This window comes from Nyctereutes procyonoides, unplaced genomic scaffold (assembly GCF_905146905.1).
Source record: "Nyctereutes procyonoides isolate TBG_1078 unplaced genomic scaffold, NYPRO_anot_genome, whole genome shotgun sequence".
In the NCBI taxonomy this organism is placed as follows: Eukaryota; Metazoa; Chordata; class Mammalia; order Carnivora; family Canidae; genus Nyctereutes; species Nyctereutes procyonoides.
Window position 1 is genome coordinate 55,138,463 of NW_026575131.1, and position 16,287 is coordinate 55,154,749.

The 16,287-nt window shown below is 54.6% G+C and overlaps 1 protein-coding gene across 4 annotated transcripts in view; it reads left to right on the forward strand.

Annotated features, from left to right (window-relative positions):
* The window catches only part of DPP9 (dipeptidyl peptidase 9), a 41,411-nt gene extending 28,719 nt beyond the window's left edge, over positions 1-12,692 (forward strand). For 3 of the 4 annotated variants that reach the window (XM_055343458.1, XM_055343459.1, XM_055343462.1), the window contains 8 exons: positions 96-248; positions 719-854; positions 2,824-2,969; positions 3,935-4,081; positions 5,524-5,676; positions 6,354-6,496; positions 8,294-8,405; positions 11,119-12,692. In XM_055343458.1, the coding sequence (XP_055199433.1) occupies positions 96-248; positions 719-854; positions 2,824-2,969; positions 3,935-4,081; positions 5,524-5,676; positions 6,354-6,496; positions 8,294-8,405; positions 11,119-11,211 (1,083 nt within the window). In that variant the 3' untranslated portion in view covers positions 11,212-12,692. Of the gene's footprint in view, positions 1-95; positions 249-718; positions 855-2,823; positions 2,970-3,934; positions 4,082-5,523; positions 5,677-5,793; positions 5,929-6,353; positions 6,497-8,293; positions 8,406-11,118 lie in introns of those variants that run through there. The other variant, XM_055343460.1, reaches the window with a different exon arrangement.
* The last annotated feature ends 3,595 nt before the right edge of the window (positions 12,693-16,287 follow it).

Genomic DNA, 16,287 nt, shown 5'->3' on the forward strand with positions numbered 1-16,287 from the left:
TCCGCCTCCTCCCCCAGCCACCGTGGGAGCAAAGGCATGGGAAATGCCAGGCCGGGCCTGGGGCTGCTTCACGAGGAGCCCCTGTGCCCCCACAGATCTGGGTCAACGAGGAGACGAAGCTGGTGTACTTCCAAGGTACAAAGGACACGCCCCTGGAGCACCACCTCTACGTGGTCAGCTATGAGTCGGCAGGCGAGATCGTGCGCCTTACCACACCTGGCTTCTCTCACAGCTGCTCCATGAGCCAGGTGGGCACTCTCTAGATGTGCCTGATGGCACCATTCTGGCACCCACCCTTAGCCTGTCAGAACATTCTAGAATGTCAAGGAGCGAATGTGTACCAGGCTACTTCCAGTCCAGGGCAAGCATTTGATAGCAGTTTGTGCACTGTAGAACCAGCAACATGAGCAGGCTCTGACATCAGAAGGATCAGGGTATGACCTTGGTTTGGTCAGTTACCATCGAGGGTGACGGATCAGGGGAAGTGGGGGATCCCTGGCCAGGGAACAGATTCCTCTTGGCCTCCATTTGCTTATCTGTGAAATGGTGGGGGGTACTAGCACCCATGTGAGTAGAAGAGCATTGAAGTTTAAACAAGTGAGCACACAGGGTGGACAGTACATAGGTTTGTGGGTGATGGGGGCGGAGGGAGCCAAAGCAGACTGGGAGGTCAGGAAGGATGCATCGTGCAGTGCTCAGCGCCCCGTCCTGCCCACAGAATTTCGACATGTTCATCAGCCACTACAGCAGCGTGGGCACACCACCCTGCGTGCACGTCTATAAGCTGAGCGGCCCTGATGATGACCCTCTGCACAAGCAGCCCCGCTTCTGGGCCAGCATGATGGAGGCGGCCAGTGAGTAGCCCTGCACCCCTGGGGACCTTGACAGAGTCTCCCCTGCCCAGCATCCCTGGGAGCCTCCACTTGCCTGTTTGTAAAATAGGGTGTGGCCCTGTTAAAAAACACTGGCAAGCAGGGGCCGTTCTAGCAGCTTCAAGGCAGCAAGTGGCCCAGTGGCCCCATCTGTCCTGTGGGCCCTGCCACCTGGGACAGTCTCTAACTCCTGTGCTGTGGTTAAGGACGGTGTGACACAGCACAGATGCAGTTCATGACCAGCTGCCTGACACAGAGAGTCCCTACAGGGGGCCTCTCCTCATCCTTGGGCAGCTGTCTCCATGGGCATTTGCACAGGGCACATATTCCGGTGCTTTTGTGGAAGGAGCCAGGGGGGTTGGGCATGAGCACAGCCTCGGGAAACTGGAGGCAACTTGCCAGTTTGTCCTGGAGCCTGAAGGGTGGCCTGGACTCTGCTCAGGTGACCCCAGATTCCACTGCTGGCTCCAGAACCATAGGCACGTCACTCAGTGTGTCCTCTATGAAACAGTCCCATGGCAGGCAGTCTGCGGGATGAAAACTGAACACTCCGTACAGTGCCTGGCACACAGGAATCATGCACTAAAAAGGACACCCTTCCCTGACCCCAGAGTTGCCACTTGCTAGATTTCCAGAACATTCTAGGAAATAAGAATCCCTGGCGTTTGTGGGCTGGAAAGCATCTTGTTACATCATCGTCCTCTGAGACCTGGTATAAATCTCCAGCCAGTAGCTTACTCAGTCTAGGACTCTCCCCACATCACCACAGGACATGACAGAGCAGGAACCCTGGTCCCAGTTTTACAGATAAAACCAAGAGAAGGGTGGGTCTTACCCAGGCACCCAGCAAGAGGGCAGTGGTGGGAAGTGCGGTGTCTTGGTGCCCAGCCCTGGACTTGCAGGCAGGTGGACCGAGGCACCACGTCCGGACACTCCCAGTCTTGGCATGTTCGTAGACCACTTCTACAAGAAGTCAGCCAACACGGCCTACGTGCCACGCCTGGCCACTCCCAGTCATTTAGGTACTTTCAACGGCTACACTGGGGCCCCAGCAGCAAAGCCATGTAGTTAAGATGCAGACAAAACTCACCAGCTGACCCTTTACAGAAAACATTTTCTGACTCCCAACCCACGTGACAGTTAACTTAATTTTCTTTTTTTATTTTTTCTTTTTTATTTTTTTTATTTTTATTTTATGATAGTCACAGAGAGAGAGGCAGAGACACAGGCAGAGGGAGAAGCAGGCTCCATGCACCGGGAGCCCGATATGGGATTCGATCCCGGGTCTCCAGGATCGCGCCCTGGGCCAAAGGCAGGCACCAAACCGCTGCGCCACCCAGGGATCCCAATTTTCTTTTATTTATTTATTTATTTTTTTAATGATAGTCACAGAGAGAGAGAGAGAGAGAGAGAGAGAGAGAGGTAGAGACATAGGCAGAGGGAGAAGCAGGCTCCATGCACCGGGAGCCCGACGTGGGATTCGATCCCGGGTCTCCAGGATTGCGCCCTGGGCCAAAGGCAGGCGCTAAACCGCTGCGCCACCCAGGGATCCCCTTAATTTTCTTTTAAAGTGACTTTCTCCATTTACCTAAATAAACTGTCATGATTGGAAAACCAATGTTCTTGCTTGGCAGAAATAAAGGTGAACATCAGAAGCAGATGATAAGACTGGCTGTTACTCAAATCCCAGAGGCATTGCCACCCCCATAGGAGATCAGATCAGCAGGTGTCGGGGGGCTGCTGGGGACTGCAGCCTGCCACACACACACTCCTGGGACCAGAGACTTTTGTGGCCCTTGGATTCGGATTTAAACCATCAGAAAGCACAGAAGACAGTGCCTCCTGTCTACCCTCTGCAGTCAAGGGCCAGGCAGTGGACTGTGGGTTTCAGCCAGATGTGCTTCTCTGGGGCACTCTGGCCCAAAAAGCCATAGCCACTCTGTCTCTACAGGCTGCCCCCCGGATTACGTGCCCCCGGAAATCTTCCATTTCCACACACGGTCAGACGTGCGGCTCTACGGCATGATCTATAAGCCCCACGCTGTGCAGCCAGGAAAGAAGCACCCCACTGTCCTCTTTGTGTATGGAGGCCCCCAGGTGGGTGCCAGCCCTGCTCCCCACACACCCCCTTCCTTCATGCCAAGACTTGAGTGCCAGCCAGGCTAGAAGAAGGGTTAATGCAAGCAGGGGGTCCCCTCCCCACTGATCACAGGGTTCTTGGGGTCCTAGCCCTCCTGCCTCTGAGTCTCTGTACACCCCACCCTCTCATACAACTCTCTTCCCCCTGCTGATGCTCCCTTGTCCCTCTGGGAAACCTCCCCTAGCCCCCAGGTGTCCCATCTGGTCCACCTGCCCAGCAGTGACCCACTGTCACCCTTGATCACTGATCTTGGGACAGCAGAGGCCATGGACCCTGGGCCCAGTTCTCTGAGGAGACAAGACAGGTCCAGGCAGGCAGATTGGTTGGGGACCATCTAAGATAGCGGTTTCTCACCTGGGGATATTCTGTACCCCAGGGAACACTTGCCGGTGTCCAGGGACATTTGTAGTCTTCATGGCCACAGTGGGGGCCTCGGACAGTCAATCCCTTGCAGTACCTGCCATGGCAGAGACTGATAAGTCTCCAAACATCAGTAGTGCCAAAATGAGGAACTGCTTTAAGTCAAGTTAACTCCGAGAACACAACTGCCTGCCACCACTGGTTTTTATATGTTTTTAGAGAAAACTGCAGTAGACAGGAGGCAAAACGTGTCTCAAAAAATAAGGGAGTAATTCCAGGCAGGCCCATGGCAGAGGTCCCGGCTGAGGAGGGAGCCCATCCTAAGCACAGACCTGGTACAGAGTGGGCCCCTGCCTGACGTAGGCTACAAGGTGGCTAGAACCCTACCAGGGCCACGCATAGCCTTCACAGTAAAGGACAAGAGTCTTGATGAAACTGTGAGACCCCCGGCCCCATCCCACCTGCCTCTGGCCCATCCAGCCCCTCCTGCCTGGTATCTCACACTGGAATCCTTGCCACCCATCCTAAAGCTCCATGTCCTCTCCTCACTTTCCCCTTAAAGGTGCAGCTGGTGAATAACTCCTTCAAAGGAATCAAGTATTTGCGGCTCAACACGCTGGCGTCCCTGGGCTATGCCGTGGTCGTGATCGATGGCAGGGGCTCGTGTCAGCGAGGGCTTCGGTTCGAAGGGGCCCTGAAAAACCAAATGGTAACATCTCTTCACAGTTTCTCTGGGCCTTTCCTGTATGGTCAGGGGAGCCCTGGGGCTTGGGGGCAGCTCTGGAACACCTCCTCAAGGGCAGTCCTGGCCGGATGGCAGGCATTAGTAGGGTGGACTCTTGGAACCAAGGAAAATGTCCACTCTGATGCTCTGCTCTGAGCCACAGCCCATGGCAAGACAGGTATCCACACATCCCACCTGGTGCCTGAGGCCCAGATGAGCCAGACATAACAGTATAAGTGCCATCAGCAGGAAGTCCCAACAGCTGGAACAGACAGGGACTGGTGGCTGTAGAAGTGGTACTAATGGTAATGGTGGTGGTGGTGGTAATGAAGATGAGGATGATGGTGAAAGATGGTGGTGGTGGTGAGGATGGAGATGGAGATGATGGTGGTGGTGGTGGTAGTGAGGATGGAGATGATTGTGGAGGGTGGTGGAGGAAGTGATGAGAAGAGATAGTGGTGGTAGCAGGAATGATGGTGGTGGTTGTGGGCGAGGATGGAGACGGTGGTGATGGTGGTGATGGTAATGAGAATGGAGAAGATGGAGGGTGGTGGTATAAGTGATGAGGTGGTGATGATGGTGGGAATGATGGTGGTGGTTATGGTGAGGATGGAGACGGTGGTGATGAGGATGCAGATGATAGTGGTGATGATGAGAATGCTGGTGGTGGTGGTGGTGGTGAGGGTGGAGATGATGATGGAGGGTGGTGGTGATGGGAATAATGGTGGTGGTGATGAGGAGGATGGAGATGATGATGGTGGAAGTGATGAGAAGAAATGGTGATGGTGGGAATGATTGTGGTGGTGATGGAGATGATGGAGGATGGTGGTAGAGGTGATGAGAATGGAGATGGTGGTGATGATGGGAATGATGATGATGGTGGAGGGTAGTGGTGGTGGTGGAGGATGATGGTGGTGATGATGGGCATGATGGTGGTGGTGGTGGTGATGAAGATGGAGATGATGGTGGTGATGGTGGCAATGATGGAGGTGATAAGAATGGAGATGATGGTGGAGGACAGTGATAATAGTGAGGATGGAGGTGATGAGGATGATGACGGTGATGACACCTGCTGTTTATCGAGCCTTATCATGTGCCAGGCCTCTGAGTACAGGACACTCACCACCTTGTTTCCTCCTCATGCCCACTGTAAAGTGGTCCCATTCATGTTGACGTCCTATTTTAGGGGTGAGGAAACTGAGGCCCAGGAGGGGAGATGTGACTTTCTCCAGGTCAGCCAGGAGGTGGCAGCGCGGGGCTGGTGCTGGGCCTGTCTGACCACTGGCCCCCCGAGAGCAGGTTGGGACAGGGTCTGGAGAGATGGGTACCTTCCAGAGACCTGCTTTTGGTACACAAGGGACAGAGGTGGGACAGCAGGGCTCGCACACGGAAGAGGCCTCTGAGAGGTGCCTGGCCTCATCCCTCAGGGCCAGGTGGAGATCGAGGACCAGGTGGAGGGCTTGCAGTTTGTGGCCGAGAAGTATGGTTTCATCGACCTGAGCCGAGTTGCCATCCACGGGTGGTCGTACGGAGGCTTCCTCTCGCTCATGGGGCTGATCCATAAGCCCCAAGTGTTCAAGGTGGGTCCCACCCCGTCCCCCTCCTGTTTGCGGGCACCCGCCTGTGCCCCTCGGAGCCCGCCCCCCCGGAGAGGCATCTCGGCAGGGGCCTTGCCACGTGGCTGTTTCTCCCCGCAGCAGCCCCATGGGGCCGAGCCCCCCTCCTCATTGCCCGCCACTGCTGACCCCAGGATGGCATCCGGCTGCACAAAACCCCGCCAGCAGCTCTCTGTGGGAGGCTGAGCCCGGGACCCCGGCCTCGGATGGGCAGAGGTGGGGCATGGTGTGAAGAGCGTCGGGGGAGGGGCCCCCAGGCCGGCCCCACTGGCAGGGCACCGCGGGGCGGCGATGAGGAGGAGGAGGCAGGAAGGCAGTGGGACCAGGGAGGGGCTGAGCCCGGCCTGAACGCACTCGTTCAGCTCACCCGCCCTCCCTCGACATCGCACGATCCACGGGGGACACGGTCTGAGGGCCCCTCCCCTGCCAGTCCCCGTGTGCATGTCCGCTCCTCACGTCCTTCGGGGGAGGCCCCGGGACAGCCGGCAGGCCAGCGAGGGCTCCTGAGACCTGACTCATGTGTGTATCTCTCTCTCTCTCCTCTCTCCTCTCCGCTCCCTCTGCTTCCTTCTCTCCCTCTCTCTCCCTGTCTCTCTCTCTCTCTGTCTCCCTGACCCCACTCTGTCCACTGTGGCCCTCAGGTGGCCATCGCGGGCGCCCCGGTCACAGTCTGGATGGCCTACGACACAGGGTACACTGAGCGCTACATGGACGTCCCGGAGAACAACCAGCTTGGCTACGAGGCGGGTTCTGTAGCTCTGCACGTGGAGAAGCTGCCCAATGAGTAAGGCCCCCACCCGCCCTCAGCCCTCAGGGTCGCCATGACCCCCATTTCCCTGCTGCCACTGTCCCCCTGCCCTTTCTGTGTCCGCCTGCAAGGCTGGGCCTCCCGTATTGGCGCTGTACTCCTGTGGCCACCGAGCCTCCCTCTGCCTGCGCTTCACACCCCCTTGAGGCCCTCCCTCGTCAGTGCTCCTCATGGAAGCAGCAGGCCCCCAGGGTGCCCTGCCCTTAGAATGTTGGAAGGAAGGCTCTAGAATCTCACTGCTTTGTACATGCGGGCCTCCCTCAATCCCTAATAAGCTGTGGGGCCATTGTTGGGTCTCGAACCTGATCAGCCCCTCTTTTGTGGGCTTTTGACATCCAATGGTTCAGGGCACAGGTCCACGTGGTTGTAGCATCTGGGTCTGTGGGACCAGCTTAGACGTCCGGTGTCAGCCTTTGGTATGGGCTCCTTTGTCTGACGGAAAGAACGATGTCACCCCCCTCTGGTGTGGCTCGATCTGGTGAAGGACTTCCCTGGGCCACACCTTTAGTGCTGGGCTCTCCATGCATGCTGACCCTACCCAGGACCCTCTCCTGGCGAAGCTGTTCTCTGTGACCTGGAGTGTGGCCCTGGGCTCCCTGGAGATGCTGAGGGGGGGTGTGTATGGGGACACACACACACACACACACACACACACACACACGACACAGCCAAGCTTGAAAGCCAGCACTCTGGGTCTGTGCCATCTAGTCTGGGCACAAGGAGCAATAGTGACCCCCGAATTGAAGCTCACACTGGTTCACAGCTACTGACGGAATAACTGGGCCGAGACAGACACAGACTGTCTGCTGGTTGCCAGGGGGTCCAGGGAGACTGCTAACGTCAGGGGGCTTTGCTAGAACTGGGTAGAGGTGGTGGTCACACAGCATTGGGAATCCACCAAATGCCCCCAAATCCTTCAGTTTGCAATGAGGTATTTTTATTTTTTTATTTTATTATTATTATTTTTTAAAGATTTTACTTATTTATTCATGAGAGACAGAGAGAGAGAGAGAGAGAGGCAGAGACATAGAGGGAGAAGCAGGCTCCCTGCAGGTAGCCTGATGTGGGACTTGATCTCAGGACCCCAGGATCATGCCCTGAGCCAAAGGCAGACGCTCAACCACTGAGCCCGCAATGAGGTATTTTTAGATTATTTATGTGAATTTCATTTCAGTAAATTATTTTGAAAAATCAATGTTTTAGGGGCACCGGGGTGGTTGGGTTGGTTAAGCTTCCAACTTTTGATTTCAGTTCCAGTCATGATCCCTAGGGTCGTGAGGTGGAGCCCCAGCTCCGCGCTGGGGTTGGAGCCTGCTCAAGACTCACTCTACCCCCCCCCCCGCCGCTCCCCCTCCTCCCACACATGTGCACTCTCTTTACCAAAAAAAATCTGATTTTTAAAAACTACAGTTCCTCGGTCATTCTGGCCACATTTTAAGTGCTCAGTAGCCACATGTGGTGATGATGGTGGTGACTGCATTGGGTAGGACCAGTCTAGAACATTCCCTCATCCCACAGTGCGGTGGGGCAGCACTGCTCTAGAAGCTTCTCTGTAGCTCGGCATACCATGGCACAGCACACCCACACCTCGCTCCCCTCCTTGCCTGAAAGGAAGCGAGGGAGTCTCCAGACGTGCTTGTGGCACCTCCAGCCTTCAGGCTTTGCGTGCTCCACCGTGCTGCGTTGCTGAGCTGCTGCCTGTCCTGGCTGCTGCTGGAGCTGGGCGGGAGAAGAGGGTCCCACCTCAGACCCTCACCCAACTTTGTCTTCCAGGCCCAACCGCCTGCTCATCCTGCACGGCTTCCTGGATGAGAACGTGCACTTTTTCCACACAAACTTTCTTGTCTCCCAGCTGATCCGAGCAGGAAAACCTTACCAGCTCCAGGTGGGTGGTGCCTCCCCAGGAGTCCGCAGGGGGGGGTGGGAGCGGAGTCACCTGCTTCTGCGCTGGCCCCCAAGGCAGCTCCCCGCACCGCTGCCTCCATGGCTCCCCAGGCCCCTCCCCAGGCCCTCGGGTCCCCACCTCCAGTCAGCAATCATGTACTGATCGTGGGTGGTGCCCTAGACACTGGGCACACTGGGGGCCAGGCCAGCCCTCCCCAGCTCAGCCTGGTGGAGGGAGGTTAGTGTTATAGAAATTATCGCGCCCACACCATTTTACCTTAAGCCAAAAAATTTACCTGGAAGGAATGGTATGGGGCGCTGAGAGCATCTCAGGGTGACTGGGATCAGAGAAGGGTTCCCTGAGGAGGTGACCGGTGAGGATGCTGGAAAGTTGGGGGGTGTCCAGCCCAGCCCAGATGTGGGAGGCTGGGGGGCTGGGGGTATTCACCAGGCACAGGAAAGTGCTGGAGGCAGCAGCCCGGAGACAGGAGGCCAGGGTGGATGGAGTGAGCAGGGAGAGGAGTTGGGGGGCCAAGGCCAGGCAATGGGTGGGACCCCTTGGGCACGGCCTCGGGCAGGGGTGTGGTGTTGGGCAAGGGGCGTAGCTCCACAAAAAGGGGTGGGTCTTTCATGAGGGCAGCTGCTGGAGGTGAAGGGCAGGGCCTTGGTGATGAAGGACAGGCTTCAGCGGTGGGGGCGGGGCCGCAGCTGGGGGCCTTCAAAGGGTGCGGTGTCTGGTCCCCCTCGCTTCGGATGCCCTCTAGACAAGGGCCCAGAGGACCCAGTGGGATGTGAGCCATAGTCAGCTGTAGCAGGAAAGGGGCCAGCCAAGTGAGAGAGGTGGGAGGGACAAATTTTATCCTGCCAGCCTCAGTGTTTCTGCCTCCCAGAAGCCTCCATGCGCTCTGCCCTCAGGGGAGTACCATGTTGCCATTAAGCAGACGGAGAAACTGAGGGTCACAGGGCAGGAGGGACAGACCTCAGGGACCTTTCCAGACAGGGCAGGATGGAGGCCCCCCAGCCACACATGCTTTGCACTAACAGGCCAGAGGCAGCTGCAGATCAGGGTGAGCAGGGCCAGGATGGAACCTGAAATGTCCCCAATGAGCGAGACAGTCTGAGCTGGGGTGGCTGGGAGAGCCGCTCGCTCTGCACCTGGCCATAGGCCAGGTCAATTAACCTCAGGCCTCTCTTCCTCATCTGTGAAACGGGCAGGATAACTCCTACCTGCCATGAGTCTTTGAGGGCCAAATGGGTTCTCTCGGGAGAAGGGTTAGCACACAGGGCGGGCCCCAAGTCCTGCACCCCTGCCTCCCCATGAGAAGTTGGAGGTGAGATGACACTGAGGGTGGGAGCAGGGCAGCCTGTGAGGGAGGTGGGGCGTACCCCGCCTTTTGTTTCAGGCACCCTGGAACAGATGGACTGGGAGGCTGGTGGCCCCAGGTCCTCCTTGTTCACAGCCCATTCACAGCCCGGACCTGAGGGCTGAGGGCAGAGAGCATGGCAGGGATCCTCAAGACCCTCTCTCTGCCCTCACAGCCAAAAGGAGGAAGAAGTAAACAGGCAGCCAGAACCCAGAGTGGTGCGAAGGGTCTGTCCCAGGCAGTGCTGGTGGGGAGGAGTGAGGCCTGGGAGGCTACAGGGCAGCAGGACCCAGGAGGCAGGTTCTTGATGACAGACTGACAAGTCCTTGCAGACTTGCTTCATTCAAAATGGATTAAAGAAGGCAAAGGAGGAGGAAGAGAGACCTCTGGGCACTTGAATGTATTCCAGAGTGAACTGGGGCAGTGGCCGTGGGCCTGGAGAGGAAGGAATGGTTTAGTTCACAAATCATCTTGCTGGCCGGAAGAGATAAGGAATGGGCCCCCAGCCCTGATATGAGCCAGCCCCACGCAGCTTGAGACTGGGGTCGGGTAATTTGGGAGAGTGTGGAGCAGGTTTTCAATCCTGACCGACGAACCCCCAGTGTCTATCTGAGACCTACTAGGGTGCCAGAGCCCTCATTTCATGGTCAGAGGCAAGACCTGACCTCCTGTTACCATCACCCAAGGGCCTAAATGTCACTCAGCCAGGTCTCAGGGACTGGGTGATTCCTTGGGTGTCGCCAGCAAGTCATTTGTCTTCTCTGGGGACAATCCCCCCTCAGGTGGTAAGAGAGAACCCAGAAAACACTTTTTGAGAGCCTGGGGTGGGAGGCCTGTCATGGGAGCCATGGCATGTGTAGTCCTCATAGCCTTTTGGTAAAATGCAAGTGGCACCAGTGAACAAGTACCAAAGGTCCCACAGACTTGCACCTCCCCAGGTTTGGCGGCGGCTCCTAGCTTGGGGGGTGGAGAGACAGTCCCTTGAATGTGCCATTCTGTATGTGCAAGTGCTCTGTGTTTGAGAGACTAGCTCGGCAAGCCCTCCAAAAGGCCTGCAGAGGTCCGATTCTCCAAAAGGGAAGGCGGCTGCGGTCAGGGAGGTGGTCACTGGCCTACAGTTACACAGCAAGCAAGTCAGGGGCAGAGGGGTTTGGAGCCCAGGTCTATCCGGCAAGGGTGCCTGCTCTTTCCATAACCCTCCAGAAGCAGCCCTGAGCCTGGGGTAGGGGGTGGGGGGTGGGAGATGGGGGAAAGGGGGTGGAGAATGGAGGGGAGGGGTTAGAATGGGGGGGGCAAGCACCTTGGGCAGGTCCCTGTGTGCCACCAGCCCTGCCTTCTCTGTCCACCCAGATCTACCCCAACGAGAGACACAGTATCCGCTGCCCCGAGTCCGGCGAGCACTATGAAGTCACACTGCTGCACTTTCTACAGGAATACCTCTGAGCCCCCGCCGCCCGCCGGGGCTGCACATTCAGAGCACAAGTGGCTTTGCCGCCGCCGCCGCTGCCGCTGCCACTGGGGGAGCAGGCGGGAGGGCCTGCGGCACCTCCTCCCGCGGCCCCCTCTGGACAGCACCCCCTCCCCCAGCCTTCGCCTTCGCTGCCCCCCACGCCTTTTCTCAGTTTTGTAATGCTCCTGGGATTTTTGCCTGCTGCCTCCCGGTTGCCAGGACGGAGGGATGAGTCCCCCATCCAAGAGGCACTTCCTCAGGCCATCCCCTCCCCTACACGAGGTCTGGGAGCTGGAGCCTCCACCCCACCAGGCACCCCGGGAGGCCCGAGGACACTGGGCGGGGCGCCTGGCCCTCCGCACCTGGCCACAGGGAAGCATGCGTTTGCCGTCCCTTCCAGACCCGCCCACTTCATATTGTGTTTTGTTGGGGGGCGTTTTTGATGATTATTTAATACAAAGCATAGGGTGCCTAAACCTAGAATGGGGTCCGCTCCCGGGCCGCGGAGTTCCACCCAGCCAGCACCCAGTTGGGGGGTGGGGGGAGCGGTGCGCACAGGGCCGCCCCCTCCCGCCGCCCCCCAGCGTTCAGGCCTGAGCCCCGTGGGTCAGTGTTCGGCCGGCCCGCCCCGCGCACGCCACCCCCCCCCCCACACACACACCGGGGCTCCCGCCTCGGAGCGGACCCATCCCCGCCTCAGGGTTATCCTTCCTCCCTGTTCCTTCCGCCAAGAGTTCTGCCGGGGGCGGGCAAAAAGAAAAAGAAAAGAAGCAAAAAAAGAAAAAAAAGAAAGAAAAAAAAACCACCCCACCAGAAACGAACCACCTCTACATATTATGGAAAGAAAATATTTTTGTCGATTCTTATTCTTTTATAATTATGCGTGTAAGAAGTGGACTCAGTAAACGATTCCAGATGGAAGCGCAGCCGCCTGCCTCAGGTTCCTTCCAAGCCTGGGGCTGGGGGTGGGGGTTCCTCTGACCTGGCGGGGTCCCAGGAGGTGCCAGAGCCCTAAGCTTGCTGGGGCTGTGAGGGCCTCAGGGAGGATGCCGGGGTGACCCGATGCAGCCCCCGTCAGTCCCCTAGGGACCCAGCCCAGGATGTCATGGCTGGCCCGGTCCTCGCTGCAGGCTTCCTCAGGGTGACAGCATCAGCCAAGGTGCATGTCCTTCTGGCTGGTTCCTCTGCACTGGCTGCCTTTACTTTGTATCTCTGCTTGTCCAGAGGCTTGACTCTGTGGTTCCAGGATCAGGGACCACCTACCAAGGAGGGCAGGCCATTCCCTTTTCACATTTGCCCTAGCACCCGACACCTAGGGATACTGGAAGCTGCCTGAGCAGATGGCACTCTGGTACTGAAGCTCCCAACAGCACCATGGCCTCTCCTGGCACCTCCACCCTCTCCATACTCTGGGAAGTTCTGCTTTTATTTTTAATGGCTTAACAAATAAAACTGTAGTGCTTTTAAAAGGATATATAGAGAAAAGATGCCTTCCCTCCAGAGAGATGATCACATCCCAGTCTCTGTTTTTAACACCTGAATTCTGTTCCTCCTTGTGAATGTGCCAGAATTTATTTGGCCAGGCACCTATCAAGGGATAACCGGTTATTCTGAGCCTCTTGTTTAAATCAGTATAAATCAGGGGTCAGCCAACTTACTTTGTAAAAGGCCAGACAGTAAATATTTTCGGCGTTGTGGGCCAGATAGCCTGAGAATCCAACTACTCAACTCTGCCCACCTAGTTCAAAAGCAGCCACAAATGATATGTAAATGAGTGTTTGGCTGTGTGCCAATAAAACTTTATTTACCAAACCAGGCAGGCGGCCAGACTTAACCCACAGGCTGAAATTGACCAACCCCCAGTACAAGTGATATGACAACAAATAGTCTTATACATATTTTGGACATATGTTTGAGTTTATAGGGTAAATTCCTAGAATTATCAAAAGGCATATTCGTTTTTAGTTTCACAGAGGATTGCCGGATTGCCTTCCAAAGAGAACACCTCAATGTAAACTTCTCCAAGAAGGGTGAAGTGTGCCTGTCCCCCCATTCCTTAACCAGTACTGCCTGCTATCAAATATTTTTATCATTGCCAATCTTAGGGGTTAAAGGTAGCATCTCACTGTCATTTGAACTCCCATTTCTTCCATGTGTGGGAATATTTTCATGTTTTAAGATTCTTGTTTACTAGTAATCATTGCCCACCTTTCTTTTGACCTATTGGCCTCATTGAATTGTGGACTCCCTTTATATATGAAGGCAATCAGCCCCTTGTCATCCATATTGCAAACTGAACAATGTCATCAATCTCCGTGTGTCTTATAGGTAGGAAGCTCAGCGAAGGAATGTTTAAAATCAGTCTTGGGAATAAGATGTCTTTCACTTAAACCACTGTGAAATAAAGAGGAAGAGGAAACTAGTCACAAGTCACAGGAGGACAGAAACAGGTGGCAAAGGGCACTGGGCTTGCTCCAGGAGCCTTGGCAGCTAGGAACCTGCATTTGTCTCAAAGCAGGAGCTCTTCATCAGGACATTCTACTCCTGCCTCACTCACTCAGTAGATTGTCACGAAACAGCATTCATTGGCCTAACTTCAGTTGGTCACATTCCTACCCTGACGATGAGGCCCAGAAATGGAAGTGGGGTGCCAACAGGAAGGAGGATGCATGATGGGCAGGTACGAAACAGTAAGTGTCTGTTGGCAGAAGGTCAAGGTCTCAGAAGCGGCAGGTGGAGGCATTTTGTTTCTTCCAGGCTGTGACGTGGGCCACTCTTCTCCACCACTGGTGGAGTGGGGGTCTCCAGCACTGTTGGAGGTTGCCTGTGCATATGCTTGCCGGCTTTCCCGTTGGAAAAGCTCATCTCTTCCCTAATTGGCAAGAACCCCCATATGCCTGTGTCATATTGGGTGCAGAGACTTCTCGGTCTGTCATTTGTCTATCAAACATGTTTATGATATTTCAACGAACAACAACAACAAAAAAACTCTGGACACATATTCACAAAAATAATACAGAGAGTCCCATGGGCCCTTCACCCAGCTTCCATCTTACCCTAACCATAGTACACTGTTAGTGCAACATCAGGAAACCTACCTGAGTGCAATGCAACTAACTAGACTCCGTACCTTTTTTGGGTTTTATCAGCTTTTACATGTCCTCACCAGTGAGTGTGGATGTGTGTGGATGTCTATTCCATTTTGTCACCTGTATAGATTCCTGGAACCAACATCACAGCCCTAATCCAGAACTGTTTATTCTTGAGAAAGGTGTTCCTCTATGCAATCCTGTTGTATCTCACACCCACCCCATTTGTAGCGTCCCGAACAGAGAGAGAGATCTACTGATATTTATGTCATTAAGTTTCCTTAAGGACTGCTAGATTTCACATCGTGATTAAAAAGGATCTTTGGAATGATGTTTTTTTTTTTTATTTCTCCAGTGTGGGTTGTGTGTTTTTTTTTGTTTTGTTTTGTTTTTAGGCAAAAAAGGAAAAAACAAAAGCTGTTTGGGCTCAGTCTTTCTGAAAAGAAAACATGCACACACAGATCTAACCTTCAGTGGGAGGCCCAAACAGCTCACAACTGAAATATCTTGTTAGCAGGAGCGCTTGGCCACTAATTGAATCCTTCATAGTGATGGACTGAAGGTCAAACACAGCAGGTGAGGTAGTGGGAAAGACATCAACAGAACCATGCAGTGTGAAACACAGAATAAGGCTGTGATCATCCAGTTTATGGAGCCAATTTCTAATGGTCCAGAGCAGGCAGTTGCAAGGAAAAAGAAATTTCTTTTTTAAAAAAGATTTTATTTACTTATTCACGTGAGACAGAGAGGCAGAGACGTAGGCAGAGGGAGAAGCAGGCTTCCTGTGGGGAGCCCAATGAGATACTCGATCCCAGGACCCCAGGATCACAACCAGAGCCAAAGGCAGATGCTCAACCACTGAGCCACCCAGGCAACCCAGAAAAGGGAATTTTTTAATGTGAGCAGGTATCCCAATTTAGGACAGGCTGCCCATAGCAGAAGGGCATCAGTTTTGGAGTTAAGGTTATCTGCGGAGCCGTCAGGATCCACCGGACCTCCCTGAAATTGGCCTTCATCCTTGGTATGCGAGGGGGTTAGAGTGATTTGAGGTCCTGAAAGTTTGCGATAGAGCCCAGCTTTGGGGTTACGTGTGCCCCAATTAGTGGCCAAGCGCTGCTCCTAACGATCTTCTTTCTGGATAATGTTCTTTGAAGTCAGGAAGGACTAGGAAAACAAGCTCACCTCCTGACACTCCAGACCTCGCCATTGATGTTTTCTTGAAAATTTAAGCAACTTGTGACAAAAAAGAAAAAACCCCAAAGCTAGTATTAAGAATTCTTACTTCTAGAAATTTCACCTGCGTGTCCTCAGTTCATTTTCCTAACAACTCCCTGAGGTAGGGATTATTTTCTTTTTCGTATATTTTGGAATAATTTTAGACTGACAGAAAAGCTGCAGAAATAGTAGAGTTCCGGGATACCCTTCACCCAGCTTCCCCTAATGTTCGCATCTTATGTTAACCATGGTGCAATCAGGTTATTGAAGCCGGGAAATTAGCACCAATGCAACCTTATTACCTAATAAGTAAAGGCTGGGGGCGCCTCGGTGGCTCAGTTAGAAAAGCATCTGCCTTCAGCTCAGGTCATGATCTCAGGGTCCTGGGATCGAGTCCCACATCCAGCTCCCCGCTCAACTGGGAGTCTGCTTCTCCCTTTGCCCCTCACCCAACTCGTGCGCTCACTCTGTCATCTCTCAAATAAATAAATAAAATCTAAAAAAAAAAAAGACGTAGAGGCCATTTTTTGGTCCAGGATTGTGAACACCACCCTCCAAAATTCCTACGTGGAAAGCCAAGTCCAATGTGATGGTATGGGAAGGCAGGGCCTTGGGTGGGGCTGAGGTCATGAGGGGGGAGCCCCATGAATGGGATGAGAGCCCTTATGAGAGGCCCCAGTGGGAATCTGAGCATAGGGCTACCCCTGAACCAGGAGGCAGGCCTCACCAGCCACCGCATGTACCATCACCTCGATCTAGAACTTC